Source organism: Ochotona curzoniae, unplaced genomic scaffold, assembly GCF_017591425.1.
Source record: "Ochotona curzoniae isolate NIBS_2020 unplaced genomic scaffold, NIBS_Ocur_1.0 contig_3622, whole genome shotgun sequence".
Taxonomy (NCBI): domain Eukaryota; kingdom Metazoa; phylum Chordata; class Mammalia; order Lagomorpha; family Ochotonidae; genus Ochotona; species Ochotona curzoniae.
In genome coordinates this window covers 25,909,175-25,933,389 of record NW_024465926.1, presented here as the reverse complement: position 1 = coordinate 25,933,389, position 24,215 = coordinate 25,909,175, and the positions used below count along the sequence as shown (strand labels likewise).

Below are 24,215 nucleotides of genomic sequence, written 5' to 3'. Positions count from 1 at the left end.
ATAGTCTTCTAAACTCCATTTTTATCTCACTGTCTCCTGAAGTAATTCACTGAGATGTGAATTTTATTTGTTATTGCATACCTGTATCCCAGCAGGGCTAAGTGGTTTGTCCATGAAGATGGTGGGCCTAGGTTTTAAATTCAGAGGTTTCTGACTCTGGAAATGTCTCCAAAGCTCTTACACCTTCTGTGTCTCTTTAACTAAAGTGGCAAGAGACCCTGGGTACAGCTGCTCCCCAGCCACTGTGCCCAGAAAGGGGTCCACAGCCCGGGGTCACTCTAGCCCTCTGTGTGCTTTCTGATGTCAGTAGTGACTGCGGATGAGCTTTGAGTGCGCACCTTTCATTGTTATCTTGTGCTAAGAATCATCCATTCCTGTAAACACTCTAGAAGGCCATGGGTGCCATCCCACCCGCTTTGCAGGGGGTTGGGGAACCCAGGCTTTGGAAGGGTCCTTGACTATCCTCCTGGTCCACAGTCTGGGGGTGGAGGAGCCAGATAGGACAGGTGTGCTGTGCTCCTCGCCATCCGCATCCCACATCTGCTTCTGTTTTCCAGCTGCGGCCTGTGAGAAGTACATGTCCAAGCTGAGGACCACCGTGGCCGCCCAGTCTCGTTTCCTTAGCACTTATGATGGAGCGGAGAACCTTTGCCTAGAGGATATATACACAGAGAACACCCTGGAGGTTAGGACAGAGGTGGGCACGACTGGACCCCTGCACAACAGCCCAGCTGCCCTGGGCCTGGAGGAGCTCTTCAGCCCCCACAGCCACCTGAATGAAGATGCGGACACCGTGCTCGTGGTAGGCGAAGCAGGCAGTGGCAAGAGCACGTTGCTGCAGCAGCTGCACCTGCTGTGGGCCACAGGGCGGGACTTCCAGGAGTTTCTCTTCGTTTTCCCGTTTAGCTGCCGGCAGCTACAGTGTGTGGCCCGACCGCTTTCTGTAAGGACGCTGCTCTTTGAACACTGCTGCTGGCCTGATATGGGTCAGCAGGACATTTTCCAGTTCCTCCTGGACCACCCTGACCGGGTCCTGTTGACCTTTGATGGCTTTGATGAGTTCAGGTTCAGGTTCACCGACCGGGAACGTCACTGTTCTCCCACGGACCCCACATCCATCCAGACTCTGCTCTTCAACCTGCTACAAGGCAACCTGCTGAAGAATGCCCGCAAGGTACTGACCAGCCGTCCGGATGCGGTGTCGGCGTTTCTCCGAAAGTACGTCCGCACCGAGTTCAACCTCAAGGGCTTCTCAGAAGAGGGCATTGAACTGTACCTGAGGAAGTGCCACCGTGAGCCCGGAGTGGCAGATCGCCTCATCCGCTTGCTCCAAACGACTTCAGCCCTGCACGGCTTGTGTCACCTTCCTGTCTTCTCGTGGATGGTGTCCAAATGCCACCAGGAACTGTTGCTAAGGGATGGGGGCTCCCCAAAGACCACCACGGATATGTACCTCCTAATCCTGCAGCATTTCCTGCTGCATGCCTCCCTGCCGGACTCGGCCTCCCAGGGCCTGGGCCCCAGCCTGCTTCAAAGCAGGCTCCCCACCCTCCTGCACCTCGGCCGCCTGGCTCTCTGGGGCCTGGGCATGTGCTGCTATGTATTCTCAACCCAGCAGCTCCAGGCAGCGCAAGTCAACCCTGAGGACATCTCTCTTGGCTTCCTGGTGCAAGCCCAAAGTGTCGTGCCAGGAAGTACGGCACCCCTGGAGTTCCTGCACATCACCTTCCAGTGCTTTCTTGCCGCATTCTACTTGGTACTCAGTGTTGATGTGCCCTCAGACTCGCTCAGATACCTCTTCCACTGTGGCAGGCCTGGCAGCTCACCACTGGCCAGGCTGCTGCCCAGGCTGTGTGTCCAAGGCTCAGAGCCCAGGGAAAGCACCGTGGCAGCTTTGCTGCAGAAGGCCGAGCCGCACAACCTTCAAATCACAGCCACCTTCCTGGCTGGTCTGCTTTCTCAGGAGCACCGGGGCCTGCTGGCTGAATGCCAGGCATCCGAGAAGGCCTTGATGCGGCGCCAGGCCTGTGCCCGCTGGTGTCTGGCCCGCAGCCTCCACAAGCACTTCCAGTCCATCCCACCTGCCGTGCCAGGAGAGGCTAAGAGCATGCATGCCATGCCCGGCTTCATCTGGCTCATTCGGAGCCTCTATGAGATGCAGGAGGAGCGACTGGCCCGGGAGGCCGTGCGTGGTCTGAACGTCGAGCACCTCAAGCTGACGTTTTGCAATGTGGGGCCCACTGAATGTGCTGCCTTGGCCTTCGTGCTCCGGCACCTCCGGCGACCCGTGGCCTTGCAGCTGGATTACAACTCGGTGGGAGACATCGGTGTGGAGCAGCTGCTGCCATGCCTTAATGCCTGCAAGGCCCTCTAGTGAGCATTACTGGGTGTGGCTGGCCTGGCAGGGTGGGGACTCCCTGGGTGTGGGAATAGTGAGCTAGGATCCAGAAGGGCAGGCTAGATCCAGCTGTGGGGCACTAGCCAGGTCTCTTCCAGTCGGGGCAGTCCTGTTCAAAGTGCTTCAACATGTCATTCAACATGTCATGATTTTGTTGGGGAAAAAAAATGGAATTAGAAGGTCAGTGTATTTTTTGCCATGTAACATTTTTGAAATCCATGCACAGATTTTTTCATGATAGGCATTTTACTTGAATTTGTTTTCTCTCCTCATTATGCATGGATTTCAATTTTTTTTTTTGCATCAAAGTAAACTCATCTTTCCATTTTGAACCAAAATAGACTCATCTTTCCATTTCATGTTCCCACACATGTTTTTCGAGGCACCAATAACCCTCCCTGATTGAAAACCCTGTGCTATCCTTGCTAGAATGAGTTTCTCTCACCTCCTGTAGCTCCCTGGACTGAAAACAGGGATGGGACTGTCCCTGTTATTCGTGCTTTGAGCCTCAGAGACCTGAAGCAGCCCAGGTGACATGGGAAATGGCCATGCTGGGCTTCACAAAATACCAGGAAGACACTTGCAAATGTCCTGCTTCATGCAAACCAGCCATTCGCTGATATCCTTTGTGTACAAACTTTCATGTAATGTGTGCCCATATGTGGAGCTGCCCCAAGTCAGAGGTGACTTTGGACCCTATTAGAGACTTTTAAAATCCCAGCGAGGTGGGAATTCCAGGACCTGGGAGATGAAAAGTTGGAGCAATTTCTGTCCAGGGAGGACAGGCGTCTTTTGGTAGTACCTGTGCTCGCCTTTGGTGCCCTGCCTGAGAACCAGGTTTGCCCTGGGGAACATCTGTCCTCTTGAATTCCCGGGCCTTCCCTCCACATCCTGGGGTCGGAGAGGATCCCCAACTTCCCATCTGCATGGAAAGGGGGAGATCCTGCTCTTGATTAAGAATCTGTGAGAAAGCAGAAGTTGAAGATTAAAGTGAAAAAATCTATTCACAGCTTCCTAGGACGTGGAGGTTACCCCCAGGCAAGGAGAAGCCTCTCCTTGAATACACAGGGAGGGTACACCTGCTCTCTGCAAAGCAGCAAGGTATTTTCCCCCATGAAACAAACACATGCACTTGTGCTAGAACCTGGGTCAAGGCTCGTTAGCCCTGACAGAGTCATTATGGCTCTATGTGTCTAATGTAATGGTTAACATTGATGGGAGCACTTTGGGAGGTTCCTGGACAGTGAAATGAAAACATGAGTCCATGTGGGTGTAAAAGCTTTTGGAAATCCATGCATTTGAGGTGGCCTTCAAAAACCTCACTGAAAATGCTTGTAAGAGAGAAAAAAAAACTATGCATGCATATCTGTTATTTTTTCTTTTTTGCACAGTATGAACTTTCCATTCCATTTCTGCAAGTACCCTTTAGTTAGTGTACATAAAATATGGACATCACATTCAACTAGTGTAGAATATGAGTATAGCTGTCGGGATCTTAGAGGAAACAGATGCCACACTTGAACTGGGTGATTCGAGCAGAGTTTAGTAAAGGGACTATGGACCAAAGCATGAGGGAGAGCAAAGAGGAAAAGCAAAGGAGACTGGGGTGCTGACAGCTGGGGAGTGGGTCGGGGCAGAGGAGCAGCTGGGGCTGGGGGAGCACTCGATGGCTAGGTAGGAGGGAGCTGGAGAGGCCCGCTGAGGTCCAGGCACCTGCAGTGGTGGGATCCAGTCCCCTCTCTGCCCCCGACTCTTGTCTCCTGTGTCTGTCCACTGGCTGAATCCAGCTGGGAGGAAAGAGAGACTGCCTGCTGATGCAGCCCAGCCCCACTGGGATCTGGCCGGGAAAACGAAGGCAGCTAGTGTGATCCTCAACTTCCCCAGGAGAAAGACTCATGGTATTTTGATTGGGAGATTTGAAGTCCCATCTTTTGGAGCTATTTTTAAAAAAATAGATTTAAATATTTATTTTGCTTGTTAGTCATATTTACAGGAAGGAGAGACCAAGGGTCCAGTGCACTAGCTTAGTGGCGTAAGTCCTCATCATGCACATGCCAGGGCCCCATATTGGCACCTGTTTGTGTCCCAGCGGCTCCGCTTCCCATCCAGCTCCCTGCTTGTGGCCTGGGAAAGCAGTCGAGGATGGCCCAAAGCCTTGGGACCCTGCACCCGTGTGGGAGACCCGGAAAGAAGTTCCTGGCTCCTGGCTTTGGATTAGCTCAGCTCTGGCCATTGAGGCCACTTGGGGAATGAACCAGAGGATGACCATCTTTCTCTCTGTCTCTCCTCCTCTCTGTAAATCTGACTTTCCAATAAAAGGTAAATTTAAAACATTAAAAAACGGAGCAGCTGGGATGTGGATTTGCACCATATGGGGGGCTGGCGCTGTAGGTGAAGGATCAGCCTGCTCTGCCACCATGCTGGCCCCAGGAGATAGAAATGACTCATAGTCTATAAAGGTTCCCAAAGGGGTCTTTGAATCTCAAGGAGGCTGGATGGTCCTCAACAGGAGTGCAGTGCTTTCCTAGGACTGTTTCTAAAGAACCGACTCAGTGTGTGTGCCATGCAGGGACCACAACATGATAATACATGCATGCAGTCCATAGTGACTGTATCAGGGGTCATTAGCATTTGCCTCTCCTCCAAACACTCACCATGTCTTTATATCAGGAGGCATCTCGTGGGTGTTTTGAGATATAAAGTGTTATTAGGCTATAGTTACTCTGCTGTGTTACAGGACACCAGAACCAGCAGAATTTTCAAGTGGATGTCTCCTCCTTTGAAAATGTTTGCCTGATGCCTGTGGGCGTAGAAGGTCTAGGCAGAGGCTGTGGGTCTGCGTCTGTTTTCAGGGAAGGTTACGGCTAGCCTGGTTCTAACTTTTCATGCTCGGACTATGGCGTGTAAAAGTACTAGCTGAAATACAGATTCCTGTCTGCCCCCACCCCAGTAAGTCCCACTAAGGAGGTCTGGGGTGGGGGCGCCCAGGAATCTGTGTTTATGTTACACATCCTTAGTGACTCTGGCATAAGTGACCTAAAGTTCACACTGTGAGGAGCTCCCTGTCCGTGGGAAGCCAGCTTGGTTTTTCAACTTGGTCCTTGACCAAATTCTGCTCTTTACCGTGGGTGCAGTAAAATTTGCTGTCCTTGTGGGGGGAGGGAGACAGCTGTGAAGTTGCCGCATGGACATTTCCTAGGTGTGTGTATGAGAGAGGGTAGAGAGATGGGGGCGGGGAGGGAGAAGAAGGAAGGCAGGGGGACTGGCTCTTCTCCTGTGGCACCACGCAGCATCTCTTCCGCTTGAAGTGTTTCCATGCCAACCAAAACCCTCAGCCTTGAAGAAACCCCGCATACAAAGTCCCCTATGTGGGTTTGTGGGAATCTCAGCTCTGTGACTCTAGGATAACGGCTTTCAAAGTTTTCTGATTGTGACTCACAGTAAGGCACACACACACACACACACACACACACACAACGTATCAGCATGTAAAATAGAAACAAAAGCTTTACAGAAATGACTTTCCCTTGTTAACTCATGCATTCTGCTCTCTCCTATTTCCATCTTAAATATGCTGCTCGGGGCCTTCGGGATTGGTTTCGTGTCCACAAACAGGCCACATAATGCATGCTGACAGTCACTGTTGAAGACCTCAGCGTGTCGTGGTTAGGGGTGGCAGCTGGAGTCAGGCCAGCTGAGTTCAAGTCATTTCTGTGCTGTGCAACCTTGACGACGTCCCTTCCTTTGTCTTGCCACCATCCCTTTCTCTCAGACGTAAGGGTCAGCCCTTTGCTGTGAGGATGCAGGGACATCCCTAGTAGCAGACACTCAGGGCAGTGCCAGGCGCATAAAATGCTCCTAGCATGTTGTTGGTGATGAGTACAGGGGACTTTGAGCTGTGCCAGGTGCTCACAAGGCCGGTGTGCCAGGCTGGGTGAGATTGGCAATCCTGCAAGTTCCAATGTGGATCAAAACTGCCAGCTGGGGGACTCCAGAGCCTGAACTGTTAACCAATTGTGCAGGGTCTCCTCAGTCTGCCTGAGAATAAAGAAGCACGTTGAAGCATGCAGATCCCTAGGCCCTGTCCTGGTCATACAGAATGGCCAGCTTTAGGGGAGGGACCTGGGTCAAGGACCAAGTTGCAAAATCAAGCTGGCTTGGTTTTTTGATATTTGCGGCAGCTTCTGGGTGATCTTGTGATCTGGTGAGTTTGGGAAATCCTGGCTCAAGAGGAGGGTCCCAGGGGGCTTGTTTGGTGGGGTCTGGCCGGGTCTGAACTGTCTTTGAGTTGGGTGGAGGATTGGTTAGCAGGGCCTTGTTCACCACAGCTTGGTTACTGTGGTACAGCTGGTCTCTCCCCTGCTCACCTGGCAGGTTATTTGTCTAGTTCCAGCTGTACCTTCCCTGTACATCAGCTTCTTTGCACCTTGAACCCTTTTATACACCTGCTGTGAAGGACAGTTCCCTTCGCAGAGATGAAAGCTATGCCTGAAGGGAGATCTGTGACTTCCCAAGGATCCCAGGGCTCTTCTTTTTTAGGACTGTTTGATTTATAATGGAAAGTCAGATACACAGAAAGGAGGAGAGACAGAGAGAAAGATCTTCTGTTCATTGATTCACTCCCCAAGCAGCCTCAATGGCCGGAGCTGAGCTGATCCAAAGCCAGGAGCCAGGAGGCTTTTCTGAATCTCCCATACAGGTGCAGGGTCCCAAGGCTTTGAGCCATCCTTGAGTGCTTTCCCAGGCCACAGCAGGGAGCTGGATGGGAAGTGGGGCTCCCGGAATTAGAACCAGCACCCATATGGGATCCCAGCACATGTTTGGTGAGGACTTTAGCAGTTAGGCTGCCATGCTGGGCCCCTCAGGTCTCTTTTGTACGGGCTCTGGTCCCTGCTTCCTGAGCTATCTCCCAACTGTCACACATCTAGGTCAGGTCAGGGCAGGGATGCCCCTTGTCTGGGGTGTTCTATATGTGTGGTATTTACTGTAGGCACAGATGCTAGCACTTTTGAGAGTGAGTTAAAGTCACTTTGGGGGTGGATTTTGTGTATTTTTTCCCTCTTTTGTCAACTTCGTTTTCCAATGTACTTATTTTGTTTTCTTCCTTAGCCTGCGTGATAACAATATCTCAGACCGAGGCATTTGTAAGCTTGTGGAACACGCTCTCAACTGTGAGCAGTTACAGAAGTTGGCGTAAGTCAGGATGGGCTGTGGGCTTTGGGCCTGGGTCCCCAGCCTCACCCTGAGCTGCATTGCCCCTAGCCGTTGGGGGTGAGCCCTGGGCGGGGACCATGTTGTTGTGTGACTTGGAGGTGGCCGGCTGAGCCCTGACCCCATGGAACAGCTGGCCCTGGGTTCGGGTACTCACTGACCTCTGTCCCATGTCTCTTCTCTTGCAACTTAACAGTCTGTTCAACAACAAACTGACCGATGGCTGTGCCCACTCCATGGCCCAACTCCTTGCATGCAAGCAGAACTTCTTGGCATTGAGGTGAGCCTGGGTTTGTCCATTTCCTAGAAGCTGTTTTCTTGCAGCATAGCTGAATTAGTTGGATCTGGTCTGGGCTCGTACCTGGCCCACTCTGACTGAAGAGCAGGTCTCCTGTGAGTTGCTCAGGTGCCATAACCACCCCGTGCAGATTGCACAATTTCTGTTGTGGACTTCCTGCCTTTTGCCTTGTAGCCCTCAAGGTGAAGATGGACTCCTGGATCCTTTGTCCTTCTCTGGGTCTGCACATTACGAGCCCTGAGGTCCCTGACATGTTGAGCAGGTCCTGCCTGGGGGAGATCTTGGTAGCTGGGATACCCCTGAAGGTGCCTCACTTGCTGAGAGGGTGCAGGGTTTGCACTCCCAACCAGGAGGGCTTCCTTCCTGCTGGCTTCGGCTGGACTCTCCTACTGCACACGGTGGAATGGCCCTTACAGCTGCTCCCCGATGGCTTTGACTTCTTGTTCTCTTCCCCTCCACATCCCCATCAGCCCCGACCCCAGACACCCTGCCTCCTGAGATTTTCGAGGCTATAAGTGAAGACATTGCCTCCATCTGTTTTTTACCCTTGCTGGGCTGGGTCTGGGGGCCTGGCACTTGCCATTTCCAAATGGTTGATCGTATAGCTCACTCTCATCAAGGGCTGTCAAGGTCATAATTTTACAGGTGATTCTATTCTGCCACCTTCACCTGCGTGGTTATGTCAGGGATGGCTTATCCGCTTCCAGGGAGAGCTGTGGGTAGTAGCAGAGTATTGGATTTAGGGTCTGGCACATGGGTAGCAGTAAAGTTGTCACTAGAACACCTACAACCCATATTTAAGTCCCAGCTTCTGCACTTCTGCGTCAGCTTCCTGCTGCTGAGCGTACAGGGAGGCAACCAATCAGAGCTCAAGCACCTAGGTCCCTGCCATTCATGTGAGAGACCCTGCCTAGGGTCCTGGGCTTCTGGTTTGGGCCTGGACCATCCCTAGTTGTGGTGGACATTTGAGGACTGAACTAGTGGATGCTGTCTGTGGCCCAGATTATAACTCTTCTCCCATATTTTTAGGGAAGAGTTTTGTTTTCTTGTTACTGTTTTAATTTGAGAGGCAGCTCTGGTCTTCTGGTTCACTCCCAAAATGTCTGCGGCACCCAGGGCTGGGCTGGGACCAAAACTGCACCGTAGGAAACCTAGCCTGGTCTCCCATATGGATGGCAGGGACCAACTGCTTGAGCCATATTGATGCTCCCGGGGAAGCTGCCATGGGAGCTGGAGTTGGAACTTTAACTCGGGTGCTCTGACAGGGAATGTGACTAGTCTGAACCACAAAGCCAAATGCCCTCCCCAGATTGCCCAAGGTTTGATTCCAGAATCCCTGAGATTAGAATTCTCATTGGCATTGCAATCTGATGTTAGCCTCACATCTGGGCGCTTCCATTGGCCCCCCTGTGAAGGTGGATGACAGTCAGAGCCCCCCCTCATGGCTTGATGACTGAGTTACTGTACATACAGAGCTGGCACTGTTTTGCAAGAGCTTTATATAGCAAGCTTGGGGACTGTGAGATCCTGGTGAATTATGTAAGCGCTCAGCTTGCTCAGCCTTCTGTTAGTCCAGTCCTCCAGGAAGGAATTAGATGTGCCACAAATGTACGAAAGGACTTCAGAAAGTATGTGGAAAATGGAATTTAAGATGAGCTTATTTTGGTGCTGAAAAGTTGGAAGTCCTTGCATTTTTTTTTCCCCTCACACAATCTTACCTTTTCTGTGTTCTCTTTGAAGACCCCCTCCTACTAGGGGAAAGTGCTTGTCTGGGGCAAAGGAAAAGGAGGATGCTGGGGGGCTGACCTGAGAGAGGCAGAAAGGAGCAAAGGAGGACTGGGGGAAGCACCTTGTTCAGCCAGCAGGGTAGTCACATCTCGTGTGTCTATCATTGGCCTGACACCAGCAGGCATGTGGTGTGAGATTTCAGAGTATAACAGCCAGGGCGCCTGGTCACCCATGGGGAGCTGAGCTACACCTGTTCCTGAAGGGGATGAGCAGACCTGTCCTATTGGATTTGCAGGAGGCAGGCAGTCTTGAAAGCTCTTTAAAAAAGGGGAAAGCAGGTGTTGGTTTTCTAGGGAGGCTGAGCTGTGGGTGAGAGCTTGGAGATTCGTTGCGGTGGCTGGGTTTGGATGCTGCCCTACCCTTCCTGGCTGGGACTTTCCCAGGCTCTCTTGTGCCTAGCCACTTCCCTGTAGCCCGCCCTCCCTTCCTCCCTTCCTCCCTTGGGCAGCATCCCTCCCTCTGGGTGTCAGCAGACAGTCTCAGCAGGAACCCCTCCCCCAGTGTCCTGGGCCTGCCTTGGCTCTTCATCAGGGCAGATCCAGGAAAGTTGCAGTGGGGGCGGGGGGGCGTGCGGCACATGGTACCTAGATCCAGGATGGCTAAGACCACAGCAGCAGGTGTATCAGCAAGTTCCCGTTCGTTCCTTGTTGCCCCAGAACCCCAGGGAAACCACCTACAAGCCAGACCTTCTCACTGCTTTGCATAACAGACCCCACAGCTCTTTCTCTGCTGGAGGCCCCCCACCAAAAAAAAAAAAAGGCGGGGCAGAGTGCCATCAGGTGTGCTTAACTGAACTGCTCCGCACATGAGTCTGTTGAGTTCTGGTGAGACGTGAGTCTCCTTACCCAGGACACCAACAAGCCAGGGCCCCTTTTGTGTCTTCCTCTCCAGGCTTGGGAACAACCACATCACTGCCGAAGGAGCCCAGGTGCTGGCCCAAGGGCTCCGGGGCAATGGCTCCCTGCAGTTCCTAGGGTAAGGTTGGATTTCTTCCTCCTCCTCCCCCGCCCCTACCCCCCCCCCCCCGGTCCCCACTGGAGGAGTGGGGTGTCTCGGGGAGTGGGTGCTAGAAAGGATTTAGGGGCAGAATAGTAACGCTTCAGCCAGGCAGGCCCAAAGGCAGCCCAGGCCCCAGTCGGGGGATGAGTCAGAGAGAAAGTGTGAGCTGCCTTTAGCCACTTCTGCACTTGCATCTTCATTTCTTAATAGGAAGTTGAGGATGCCAGGGCTGGGGGAGGGCAGTGCCACGAGCTGGGGGACTCAAAGCCCCTCTGGTATTTGAGAGTGCTTAGGGGTGTGCCTTGGTTGCACATGAAACCACTCCATGTGTCTGAACAACAGCACTGCCTGGCTCCACCTAAGATTAACGTGAAAGTTAAAGCTCTGTACAAGGCCCAGGGGGCAGTGATGGAAAATAGCTCTGCAGCGGGGGTGTGGCTGGGGAAGGGGAAGAGTGGACCCAGGATGACAGGGCTGTTCCAGGTCCCCTTGAGTCCCTGCTGCTGGAGTGCCATGCTCAGGCTGAGGCAGGAGGAGGCGGGGTGTCCCACAGCCCACAGGGCCACAAACAGGGTTCCCCTGTCTGCCTCCCTAGGTTACACTCCAGCCACCCCTCCCTGTGCTGTGTGAACTGAGGTCTACCTAACAGATCCTGGGGATTTGGATACCTGGAGGAGAGAATAACCTTAGGCTCAGGTGCTGTGATCCTAGACAAGCAGGTTGCACACAAATGCAGCTTGTGTCAGGAGCAGGACTAACCTGCTCCAGAAATCAGCACCCCCTACAAAGAGCGTTAGCAGCAAGGGAGTCTGGGAAGGAGGCCACGGTCCCGCTGAGCTCTCCTCTGCTCCGGGCCACATCAAGGATTCTTGTTAGCTTTTTATTTATTTATTTATTTTTAAGATTTATTCATTTGAGAGGCAGAGCTGCTTATTTGAGAGAGGTATTTATTGAGAGAGCTGTTCATGTGAGAGAGTGAGGAAGGAGAGAGACAGCCTAGACTTGAACTGGTGCCCGTATGGGGTGCCAGTACCACAGGCAGAGGCTTTACCTACTATGCCACAGTGGTGGCCCCCACATCTGGGGTTCTTACCTCTCTTTCAACACACATACCTCAAGGTCTTTGTGTGGGTTAGACACAGTCCTCAGGCCCTCAAACACTTTCATGTGATATAAACTGCATGGTATTTTTTCAATTAAAAAATGTTTATGTTTCACAATGTATTGTGGTCATTTAAAAAAATCATTATGACCTCAATTTTTAATTTATAAAGTTTACTTCTTTGAAAGGGTGAGAGCAAGAGAGAAATACCTCCCATATAATAGTTGATGCCCCAAATGCTTACAGTATCTGTGGCTGGACCAGGTTAAAGCCAGAGCCAGGAATTCCATCCTAGTTTCCCATGTGGGTGGCAGGGACTTAGTCATCTGCTGTTTCCTGTGATGCACATTAGCAGGAAGCCGGATTGCAAATGGAGGCAGAAACTCAATCCCAGGCTCTGGGTATGAGATGCTGGCGTCCTGAGTGGCAGCTTACTAGACCACAACATCCGCCCCCATTATGACCTCAGTTTTTAAAAGAAGAGTTGCATTGTATTCTGTTGCTTTGATGTCCCTAATCTGTCTTTCCCATCTCCTGCTGCTGCTGGCTTAGATGGCTGCCAGATGTGTTGCTATTGAAACGTTGTATCGCTGGAATGCAGATCTGTGTTGGAGCATGGTCAGGGCTCCACCAGTATTTCCTGAATGAAGAGGCAGTGGACACTCCACTTCAGTTCTCTGTGCTCCCTTGGGCACATCTGTGCCCAGGGCAGGTCCCCATCTGTACGATAACTGGATCTAAAGGAGCAAGTTGGGTTCTGCCTCTTGGAAAAGGAGTGTTTCCAAACTGCAAAGCGTCGTAGGAGAGTGCCCCAGCAGGTGAAAAAGTTAGACACCACGAAGAAATAGGAGGTGGCAGGAAGGAGTAGAGATAGCTTTTGGAAGAAGGGTCAGACTTATTCTGGGTGCTCCCAGAGGGTCCTTCTAGGCCTGTTTGGGCCACGTCCTAGGAAGCAGATGTGAGCTAAAGCCAGGAAAAGGACCCACATTGTGGTACAGCAGGTTAAGGCATCTTCTGTGAGGTCAGAATCCCATATGGACACTGGTTTAAGTCCTGGCTGCTCCATTTCCAATCCAGCCTCCTGCTAATGCTCCTGCGAAAGCAGCAGAGAATAGCCCAAGTGTTTGGACTTCTGCCACCTATATGGGAGAGACAGATGAAGCTACTGGTTCCTGGCTTTGGCCCGGTCCAGCTTTGGTCACTGTGGTCTTTTGGGGAGCAAATCAGTGATTGGAAGATCTCATCCTCTCTCTTTCTACCCCGCCTCCTCCCCAGTAACTCTATTCCAAATCAATACATCTTTAAAAAAGAAAAGGCAGGAAAAATGTCACAACATTGTGCATGACTGTTGGGAGAGTCTTTGACCTCTGAGGGTATGGAGTGGGCCTCTGAGCTCCACCCAAAACAGGGGCAGGTATATTTTTGCTGCATCCTGGGCACCCCACTGAGAGATGTGGCTGGAGCTGGCTGGGGCTGAAGAGAGCAGGAGTGCAGGTGGCTTATGTTTAGATCACATAGAAGATCCATGCTGAGACTGACCGTTCATTCTGCTGGCCTTTCCAGGTTCTGGGGCAACAAAGTGGGTGACAAAGGGGCCCAGGCCCTGGCTGAAGCCCTGGGTGAGCACCAAAGCTTGAAGTGGCTCAGGTAAGATTTGCTGTGCCCTACTGCTGTCGTGGGAAAGCCAGGAGGCGCTTGGGCCATCTTTGAAATCCTATGTACTTTGTCCATACAATCCCATTGCTGTATGGGGTAATGGGATGAGGAAGAGAGACTATCTGATTTGGGCACACGAGTCTCTCTGTGTGACTTTGGAGAACATCCCTTGCCCTCTCAAGGTCTTGATTCCCTCCCTGTAAAAGGAAGATCCCACGTGGACCTCTAATCCACGGACAGTAGCTACCCAGTGTACCATGTTAGGGAGACCTCTATGGTTGCTCCTGGCCTCAGAGACACTGCGATCAATGAGTGATGTCTTCAATTGGTGTAGGAAAGTTCTGAAATCAATCGGTGATGTCTGAGTGGAGCAGACTGGAGAGCGAAGCTGTGTGTGCTGTGTACTTTGGTCTTTATACATTCGCTTCTCTCTGAGGTCCCTCTGTGTGCTGACATGTTTTTGCTCCTTGATTACATCTAGCCTGGTGGGGAACAACATTGGCAGCGTGGGTGCCCAAGCCTTAGCATCGATGTTGGAAAAGAACGTGGCACTAGAAGAACTCTGGTGAGTTTGGGCAGTCCCTGTGCGTGAGAGGCAAGTGAAAGGCTCCCTGGCCTCATCTGCAGCAGTGAATGATTGATTGATCAATCGATTGATTGCTTGATTGTGTTTGCTTTTCTATGTACTGACTGGTACAAAATTGGAGAGCCTAGAATAAAGGGCCCGATTCTTTTTATTTAGCTACATTTGTCAGCCTGCTGGTTTATTTTCTGCCTCCATGTGATGGAATGGTTAAGAACACACAAACTCGGTCATCAAGCAGGCTTGTGTGTTCTTGTGTGAATTCAACAGAAAGCTCTGAATCTCAGGCTTCTCACCTGTTCAGTGCTGCCAGCTGTATGTGATCTTTGTAAGAATTCAACAAGGTACACCTGCCATGTGTTTGTGTTCTGTGGGTAATCTGAAAGAATCCCAGTGGCCAACTGATGCTACTGCTGCTGCCAAGCACTTTGGCTACTGGGAAAGTTTTGTGATTTCTGAGTGACTTTGAGTCACTAAGAACCCCGAGCATGAGCGCCAGAGAGCCTCCTCGGAAGGAGGGGTATGGAGAAATTGAAAGATAAAGCATGAAGCATGCTCGCAGTGCTGACCCGAGACAGTTTTCCATCCTTTAGATCCTCCAGCAGAGGATCTTGACAGGTTCTGGGCAGTTCTGTGTCCTGTCAGGGAGGGGAAAAGCTGAGTGTTTGGTTTCTCCAGCAAGAAGGAAGGCCTGGAACCCTAGAAACATAGCCCTGCATCAGACACAGGCATGCCTTGGAGATCCTGGGAGCTCTGTTCCGTACCACATACCACTCTGGTTTCTCGGATCATATTCAATCCATTTACACTCTAGTCTTCCAAGTGTGCAGCAGTTTTGAATCATTAAAAACGTACCTACCTCCATGAAGACATACTGTATCGCTAGAAAGTGCTAGTGGTCATCAGAAAAGTGGTGCTGGTAGACTTGCTTAGTAATGAGATTGCCACAAATGTCCTTTTTATTAAAAATACATTTCTGAAATGCAATCAAGGGAGGCAAACTTGCGTGACAGTGGGCCTTGTGTTACCAAGGGCTCACTAGCTCTGCCAGTTTGGCATTAATTATATACTGATTGGATTTTATCACTTGGAATTTCTAAGTAGAGGTACATTTGTTGAGAATGTACTATTTAAAACTGCCCTACAAGATTTTAGATTTTAGGTGAACTAAACTGGGCAAGGAATGCTCAAGCATCAAGGACAATGCAGAGAGTTCTACTTAGCGCTCTGGCCGGCAGTATTTGCAATGAAAAGGACAGTGATAGAGAGCTTGATTGGTTATAACTCAGCATTTGAAGTGAGCTGGCAGCCTGTGTTGGCTGAAGTTTGGCTGCCGTGGTGGGTTGAGACTTAGCTGTTTATTACAAGAATATAGTCTTAAATTGCAATTTATTTATATATTGAATTAGGTCACAGTTCACTGTTTCAGAAACTCTAAGCATGGAGGCAACTTTAGGCCAAATTTAGTTTAACTCTATAATAGACTATAAATGATAGGAGTCCTTCATCTATAAGGGCTCGATCCAGTAAGTGGTTTGTTTTTACCAGTAAATGCTTTGTTTTTGCTTGGATAGGCAGTCTGAAGGCAGGTGACATAGAGCTGGTGAAGAAGCTACAAAGCCGTGTCAAAAGCCTTGTGTGTCTCTTGCCCAACCTTAGCTACAATGTATATTAGGAAATGTAGTTTTTATCATTGAGCACATGGCTGCCCTGAATGGAATGAAATCTCCATTGAAGAAAGGGAATATGGTAGTTGGGGGTTTGGGAATCTGTTCAACAAAATGTTTTCCCTTATTCTTGCCAGCCTGGAAGACAACCATATCCAGGATGCAGGTGTATGCTCTCTCGCGGAAGGACTGAAGAGAAATTCAAGTTTGAAAGTCCTGAAGTAAGGAGCTCCCAGGCAGGAACTAGGGCAAGGATGACCTGCTTGGGAAAGGAGTATTTGTGATGGAGAGACGAGGTCCGCTGCCCAGCCTGGGGACTCACAGGAAAACAGCCTGTGTTAGTCTGGGCCAGCCAGGATTCCAACATGCCTTGGTTGCATGGGAAGTGATCCAGCCAACGCAGTGCAATGCAGTGATATGAGGAGGGTGTCAAGAGCCAGGAAAGAGCTGAGAGAACTGGGAGCTCAGCCCTGATGGGGTCCTCCAGGAAGCAGTGCAGAGAGTGCCTGATTGCCTCACCAGCCAAGGCTGGGGAGCCAGGGGAGGGGGCATGTGGGAAGGGCAAGTGGGGACATTATCCACCATGTGCTGGGGCTTCATATGCTTGTGGGTGCGAATTCTCCAGCTTGTGCAGCTCGGGATTGGCACAAAGGCTTGAGGCAGGGAGTGGTAGGTCCTGCTAGCCAGGGTTGGAGGTCAAAGACGAGTGAATATGACAGGCAGGTTGCTGAGAGAGACGTTTCTTCCCCTCTCCAGGGCCTGTCTCCATCTCAGGGGGCCTGAGCATCTCAGTGGTTTCTCTGGTGTTGTATTTACTCATATATTCATTCTTTCGCTTGTCATGCATCCATTCCTTTACACACACGTTCATTCCTGTGTGAGTGGGGATAACCGGACCTTCCTTTCTGGGTTGTGTGCATTTACTGATGGAACATGGGGCCGTGTAGCATCTCAGGAAAGTCCCACGTGGCTGGTAGCACTGCCTGCAGGGAAAGCTGGTAAGAAGTGCCTAAAATTGTGGAGGAGGTAAGATAGGAAGTAGACATCTTCTCCAAGGCAAAATTAAGTGAGACAGGTGGCTGAGAAACACGGGGTTTTCTCCTGTTCCCTCCAACCCCACAACTCTATCTCCTATTCCCTCTTTCCTAAGTTCCTACTGTTTTTCATCTGTGTGTCCCAGGGTACCCCAAGTTCCCCCTACTCATGAGACAGTAGTACTATCGGTTAATTATTTATGAGTTTGGTACTGGGTCAAATGCTATAGATGGGGCATTCTTTAATTCTCACACTTCATGAAGTTTGTACTCTTGTAGACTCATTTGTACAGATTGAGGGAGTTGGGATTGACTTGCCTGAGATGGAATCAAAAGTCGAGATTTGAACCAAAGGCATCTATGATGCTGTGTGGCACAGTGCCTTTCCCAGGGAGTGACTCCTTACTGGGATGGAGTTGTCTGGTGAACAGAAGAGCAGGGTGCATTGTCACTTAAACACAGAGACTTTGTAAGTGAGCTCAGCCAGGAAAGAGGAACATCTGTGGAGTGGACAGGACTCCGTAGACTGGCTAATTCCCAAAGCCTCTTTAACTGGACAGGCTCAAGAGGCAAGCCAAGTGTGCTGAAGCTCACCATCCCACCTTCTTCTCCAGGCTGTCCAACAACTACATCACCTCCATGGGGGCAGAGGCCCTCCTGCAGGCCTTGGCAAGCAACGACACCATCCTGGAAGTCTGGTAAGGTCCTTGGGGAGACCTGGAAACCCTGCTGAATCTGTAGTTTCTGATCCGTAGAGTGGCATGAGGCAAGAGAGGAACCCCTGAGCTCCAAAGATCCCTCCTGACGGTCACAATCGGATTGTGAGCTCTGTCTCAAAATGGGGATTCCCACCTCTGAGCAGAGATCAGTTCTTTCATTTTTGAGAAAAGGTTATTTATTTGGAAGGCCAAGTCACAGAGTGGCAGAGGGGAGATACACACACACACACACACACACACACACAGACACACAGACACACAGAAATCTTCCATCTGCTAGTTTACTCCTCAATGGGCAAAATAAGCCAGGAGCCTGGAAGTCCATCTGGGACTTAAGTGCTTAGACCATCATCCGCTGCCTTCTCAGGTGCATTAGCAGGAAACTGGGTCTGGAAGCAGAATAACCAGGCCTCTGGCTGACACTCTGATAGGAGATATGAATGGGATGTCGTAAACCGTGACTTTACCCACCACACCACAACAGCAACCTTGATTCTCTTGTTTCTAACTCATGAGTGCTTGTTGAAGACTTCTCTGTTTGGGTGACCCAGTTGGAACAGCGGTGTGGCTGAAGGATGAAAAGAAAGTAAAAGAACTGAGCTGTTGACCTCCTGGGCATCTTGTCTCCCTTCCCTGGTTATAGTGGTTGCGCCAGACCCTCTAGAGCCCTGGATAGAGGTCATGAAAGGTGGGACCTTTTGTATAGTTGCAGTGTCCACCTCTTTATCACCGAAAGCTGTATTCCTTTATCAATTTGGAAAAAAACATTGAAATCAAAGATCTGTCTTTCTTGTTCTTACCCATCAGGAAGGTTCCCCTGGCTAACACATCATGAGCAGGTTTTACCGTATGTGTCTCAGACACTGGGATTCATACCGATAAAACTGGGACACTTCTTGTAAAAATCTGTATTACAGGGTGTTTGTTAAAGAAAAAAAGCAAAAACTGGTAACTCAGTCCCATTCTCAATAACCAGAGGTTATCCCGAGCGGAGGAAAGGTTGGCCTTCTCAGATATCCCTGCCCACTCGGCAGCTGCAGACCCTCCATGCCCCACTGTCAGGCTTGGTTTATTTTTATTTTCTCTTTTTTTTTTTGAGATTTATTTTATTTATGTGAATGGCAGAGTGCCACAGAGACAGAATCATTTTTCATCTATTGGTTCACTCCCCTGAATGGATGCAACAGCCAGGTCTGGGCTATTCCAAGCCAAGAGGCAGGCACTCCATCTAACTCTTCCATGTAGATGGTAGGGACCCAAACATTTGGGCCTTCATCTGCTTCCCCAGATTTGTGAACAGAGAGCTGGATCTGAAGTGGAGCAGCCAGGTCTCAAATCAGTGCTGTGATGTGGGATGCCAGCAACACAAGTGGTGGTTTAACCCTAAGTGTCGCAATGAGAGCCCTATGCGTACTGTCATCATCCAGGCCATTTGAGTGCCTGTATATTCCAGGGCTATTGCCTCATCCCTACAAGCCTGCAAACCCCACTTTAAATGTGCACATCTTGCCTTTGCCTCAATAAGCATATTAGGGCAACAGCAGGTGTGGTTTTCAGATGTCATTAAAGATAAAAGCTTCTAAAAACTGCGATGGAGAATTTTTTTTCCCCTCTCTGTATCATTGAGTAATGCCTGCAGCCTGGGAGGTCATCAGGTCCCAGGCAGTGTGTGGGCTGTCTTTCTCTCTGTGAAACTATTGCATAGTGCTAAGGAATGTCACAGTCTGTTTCCAAGGAGCAAGCCACCAGCATCAGGTGGATATTTTAAGGGTTCTGATGTTACCTTGCTGCCTGTTGACAGAGCTTGAGAGGGCACTGGGACTTGCTCATTGCATTCTTGATAGATGCTGCTGTTGCCTTAAAAAGAGTGGCCAGCCTTGGGCCCTGTGTGGTGGCCACTCATTTTGCAGAGTCACAGAGCCTGGGTCATCATGCAGAGTAATCCATGAGTGCTCTGGGTCCCAATGCAGACTGTTGCCCTGGAGTGCCACAGCTGGTCCCTCCCAGTGTGGGCTGTAAGAGTAGCTGCTTGGTTGGAAAGCACTGCTCTGGTTTTGTCCTCACTCAGACCTCTACCCTTGGTCCCCTGTAGGCTCCATGGGAACACTTTCTCTGCAGAGGAAATAGAGGCGCTCGCCCGCAGGGACCCCAGACTCTTGCTTTGATGTCATCTGGCTGATAGTCTGCAGATTCAACAGGTTGAACTCTATCTGCCCAAGGACCACAGGAGCTTTCCTATCTTCTGGCCAAGGCTGGAGCCCCAGCATTCTGCACAGTAGACCTCTGACAAGTCTAGTTTTGCCTTCGAGTTCTTTCCAATACCTCATTCATGGGCACTCAGGAGGAGCAGGCTGATCCTGTAAGGGTTCTGATATGGACCAGTGGGACCTGTTGGTATGGACACATGCACCCATACGGAAGACCCTTCCCATTCCTTTTGTGAAGAGGAAGAGTCTAAAAGGAGTGACTTCCTGCCATGTTTTTCCTCGTGGACATCCACCCAGCCACTGCCACCTCTGGTCCCTCCACTCATCCCAGTTGTACGAGAAGATTCACATCCTCGACTTTGATATTTCACGAGCAGCATCTTGAGCACCCAAAATGGGAAGAGCTGCAGCAACCCCTTGCTTTCTTTCCTTGGTGCTGAAGACATTGTTGGAAGGGGACCCCCAAGCAGTGTTTGTTCCTCCATTCTTGACCTGCACAAAAACCACAGCCACACGCCAGCTGGTATCACAGGTGGACTTTTCTTTCCAGTGAAGTCAATTGCTCTTCAGAGAGGCCTTCAGAAGCAGCTCCTCATCCAGATGCACCTGCTGGAAGTTCATCTGGGCTGGCATTTCAAACAGCCCTGCCATGGTTCTGGTTGATCCTGGTGAGCTGAATGCTGACAACAGGCTTCTGAGCGTTGCCTTGTATCGGTGCCAGATTGCTTTGGGACACAAAGTTGCAAGTGTGAAGGTTTCCAGGGCGAATTCAGGCCCCTTCTTAGAAGCAAGTGTCTTTCTGGATTTTTCAAAAGGATGCCTGTGAAGCTTTAGTGAACTGCCAGGGCCTGCACCAGTGTTATTGTGTGAAAGATTACTATGTGTGAAAACTGGTTAATATTTATAAACCACTTTGTTATGTCTTCTCTCATGTTTATACTTTTATAGAAAACATGACCATGAACTTCATGCTATAAATGATCACAGGGAATGACTGCATCCTCTAAGCTCTCTTCATTGTTACCGTTTTTTAAATATTCCTAAAACTTGTTATGGTTTAAAGCGCCATTTTCAACTTAAAAGGGAGGGAAATGATGTTTTCAACTGGATGATTTATGGCTTCAGGCAAAAGCAATTCTTAGAAAGAGGCCTGGCAATCACAACACATTTGGCTTTGGCTTAGAAGGGTCTTACCCAGCGTGACATTTTAAGGCAGTGTGGGAGCCTCGCATGCCCAGGGCTGTGGCAGATGCAGGAGAGCCCCAAAGCCTCCCTCACTTCTCCTCCAGTGGCTCCAGGAATCTTTAACTTTAGGAGAAGGATGCAGGAGATCTGTGCCTGCATGCAGCTTTCCACTGTGAACAACCTCTTGTGCGGGCCTAGTGGAATCATTTTTAGCTGCAGTTCCTGAGCAAGGGCTTGGGGGCTGCACACCAAAGCCATGTCCTGCTTCCTCGCAAGGTGTCTGGTTCCCTTGGAGCTGTGGCTTATCCCTGGCACCTCTGTTGTTGCTGCCATGCCCCTGCCCTGACCCCTGTTTCTGTTGGAGGTGGGGCTGCTTTCTCCAAGGAATAAAGCAGCACAGAGTTCATCGGCATCATACCCTATTGGCTGGCAAATTCTTCATCCAGAGTGATTGAGCAGTGATTGGCTAGCCAGGTGTGTTGGGACAATCCATGGGTAGAAAGCAGACAGGGTCCTTGTTCTTATGGCACTCAGCAGAAATGAGAGAGAGAGAGAGACAGAGAGAGAGAGAGAGAGAGAGGCAGACAGAGAGGCAGACAGCAGACAACAAGCTAGCCACACTATAAGTACATTCATCCTTAGATTAAATAAGGTCTGTTGCAGTAAGACCGAGGGAGGACATGAGCTAAGGCATGTGATGGAATCAACTTCAGCTTAGAAGTGGTTCAGACAGCTTCAATGAGGTGGTGTCAGGTAAGCACTGTCTCCAAAGGTCAGAAGGGGGTACTTTGTGGGCACAGGGAAAAAGCTGTGCAGAGACCTTAGTCATGAGAAAGAGCTTAGTAAATGTGGCATGAAGAATAATGGCCACCGAGGATATGCAGGTCCTAATCCTTGAGACTTGTGAAGCTGGCCTTGCCTGGCAAAAAGCCAATATTGTTTTTTGTAGACGTGACTAAGGGCTTTGTAGGCGTGACTAAGGGCTTTCAGTTTGGAGATGATCCTGGCTTAGCTGGCTTGTCTCTGAATGCAGTCACAAGTGTCCCTGGCATGGGGAGGTTTGGTACAAGACAAGAAGGCAAGGTGACCACTAAAGGAAGACACTGCCATCCTGGAGAAGGTGGAGAAAGGGGATAGGAGCCAAAGGATGCAGCTGTAAAAGCAGGGTAAGGAAACCCATTCTCTCCTGGAACCTCTGTGGAGAGCACAGCCCTCCCTGTACCTTGGGACCAGCTGTATGGGGGCTTCTGGCTTCCAAGGCTATAAGAGAGTAATCTGTGTCCTTGGGTTTGTGATAGGATGTGACAGCGGCCACAGGAAACACATGTGTGCGAGACAAGCAAAGGGGAGGGTGTCCCTCCTTGGGTTAGCAGAGCAACATAGGATCTATTCACAAAGGACCTGGATGACCAATGGCCAAGAGTTTGGTTTTGATCATGCAGCAACTGGACTGGAATAATGCACAAGGGTATGGATGGGGCTGTTGAGGGGAATGGCAGTTGGCAGTGGAGGTGGAGGAAGACAGCTTGCATAGCTGGGAATGTCTGGTTCATAAGCCATAGAAGATGCCTGAACTCATTGAATCTGGCCCTGCCAGGGCAACCACAGGTAGGACCCCAAATTCAATAAATTTATAACAGACTATTTTTTTAGTTGGTGATTTTGCATGTTCCATGAATGATGCATGGGCCTTGGCAGGGAAAAAAAAAGTTTTCCACTCCTATTAGATTTCTAGGAGCTCCATTTGGAATGGATTGGTTGATCTCAGGGGGTTTATTCCTGTCAGCAGGCCCCGAGGCCACTGAGGGTGAGGTGATGATGTTATTCATCTGCAGAACCACTGAAGACAAACTGGTGAGGGATGTCCATTTATTCAGCACAAATTCCAAGTTTTTAAAGGTTAAAGAAGGGGAGGGCAGGAAGGAGTCTTTGAACAGCACCCCCTCCCTGGCCCAACAATGACACTGTAATTGGCTTCCATTCCCTCGGCACACTAGGCTAGAAGCTGTGCCTCAGGTCATGTGCAGGTAGGCTGTAAGCTTTACCCACCAGGTAGCAGGCAGAGAAGGGGAAATTGCCCACAGGGTGACACACAGAAAGCAAGAATCCAGGCTGCCTTGATTTTTGACTCAGCTACCTGGGGACAGTGGGTAAGAAGCAAGCTTGGAAGGGGAGGGACTTCCATTTAGTACTGTCAAGCATGAGGTGCAATGCCGTAAGTCAGGAAGCAAGTGGAGGTATTAAGGTACAGTGTGAGGCAGGAGCCCATGGGAGATACCACACCACAGAGAACAGCAGGGTCCTTCCTGGTGTCAGAATGGGGGTGGGATCCTCGCATATGGACGACAACACCCAGGGAGAGGTGATGGAGAAAGGAGAGGGCAGAAGAACCCTGGGTAAGGATGGTGGTGGTGAGATTTTGTGATATAATTATTGTCCCGAGTTCAGAGTAGAAGTTCTGTAACTTTGAAATGTCTGGTAGATATTGGGAAAAGCACACTGGGACACTGCAGGGAACCAGTGAACCAGGAGGCTGCAGGTTGGTGGGGAAGTCTCTTGGAAGGACAATGGCGTATCTGGGAGCAAGCAAGCTCCCCGTTTGTGTCAAGGATGCATCATCCTCATGTGCAGAAAAACAAGCCAGGGAAACAGGAGCATTTTCAAAGGAGCCTCAGACTTTAATTATCCTCCTCATCTTTCTGGAAGAAAAAACATGTCAATCTGAGTGTTTCTGTCCTCCCCTCCCGCCGCATTCTGCCTCACAGCACCAAAACAAATGCTGAGATGATTACACCGCAGCATGTGAGAGGGAGAAAGTCACGTTCTACGGGGGCTGTGTTGTGCCGAGAGCTTGCTCTCAGCGTTGCACTGAGGCAGCCTGAAGTCCCCCTGCAGGGGATCAGTTCAGCCTGGTGAGTAAAGCACACAACACTGGGGAAGCATCCTGGCAGTCCGTCCGCATGGCAGAATACACAGTCTTGGGCCCTGTGCAGTGATGACAGGTGAATATCAAAGTCCTAGTGGATGGGCCTGAGCACCTTCCTGTGGGAGAATTACTGTGAAAGACTATGTGCACACTGTGGCTGCTGCTGCCCCTAGACTACCTTTCTCCCCTCTAAAGTTAATCCAAATTATCATTGCTTCCAGAACAAGCCACAAACCCAATCCTCTAGGCATCAATCACCACCGCAACCCACCCACCCATCACTTATCTGGAAACTCCTCTCAGGAGCAAAGCATGCCTTTGGTATTTGGAAGAGCTTCTTTTCTTGACTTCTTCAGTCCCCTATTCCTTTGCTTCCTTCCTCTTATCTGCTCTGTCCCTACCCTCAGGAGACAAGGGGCTCTTTAGGGACCTGCTCTTCTCT

The 24,215-nt window shown here is 50.3% G+C and overlaps 1 protein-coding gene across 3 annotated transcripts in view; it reads left to right on the top strand.

Annotated features, from left to right (window-relative positions):
• The window catches only part of NOD2 (nucleotide binding oligomerization domain containing 2), a 46,245-nt gene extending 25,238 nt beyond the window's left edge, over positions 1-21,007 (top strand). For all 3 annotated transcript variants that reach the window (XM_040982726.1, XM_040982725.1, XM_040982727.1), the window contains exons 4-12: positions 558-2,373; positions 7,508-7,591; positions 7,806-7,889; positions 10,587-10,670; positions 13,360-13,443; positions 13,934-14,017; positions 15,840-15,923; positions 17,351-17,434; positions 19,548-21,007. In XM_040982726.1, the coding sequence (XP_040838660.1) occupies positions 558-2,373; positions 7,508-7,591; positions 7,806-7,889; positions 10,587-10,670; positions 13,360-13,443; positions 13,934-14,017; positions 15,840-15,923; positions 17,351-17,434; positions 19,548-19,620 (2,477 nt within the window). In that variant the 3' untranslated portion in view covers positions 19,621-21,007. The remainder of the gene's footprint in view (positions 1-557; positions 2,374-7,507; positions 7,592-7,805; positions 7,890-10,586; positions 10,671-13,359; positions 13,444-13,933; positions 14,018-15,839; positions 15,924-17,350; positions 17,435-19,547) is intronic.
• The last annotated feature ends 3,208 nt before the right edge of the window (positions 21,008-24,215 follow it).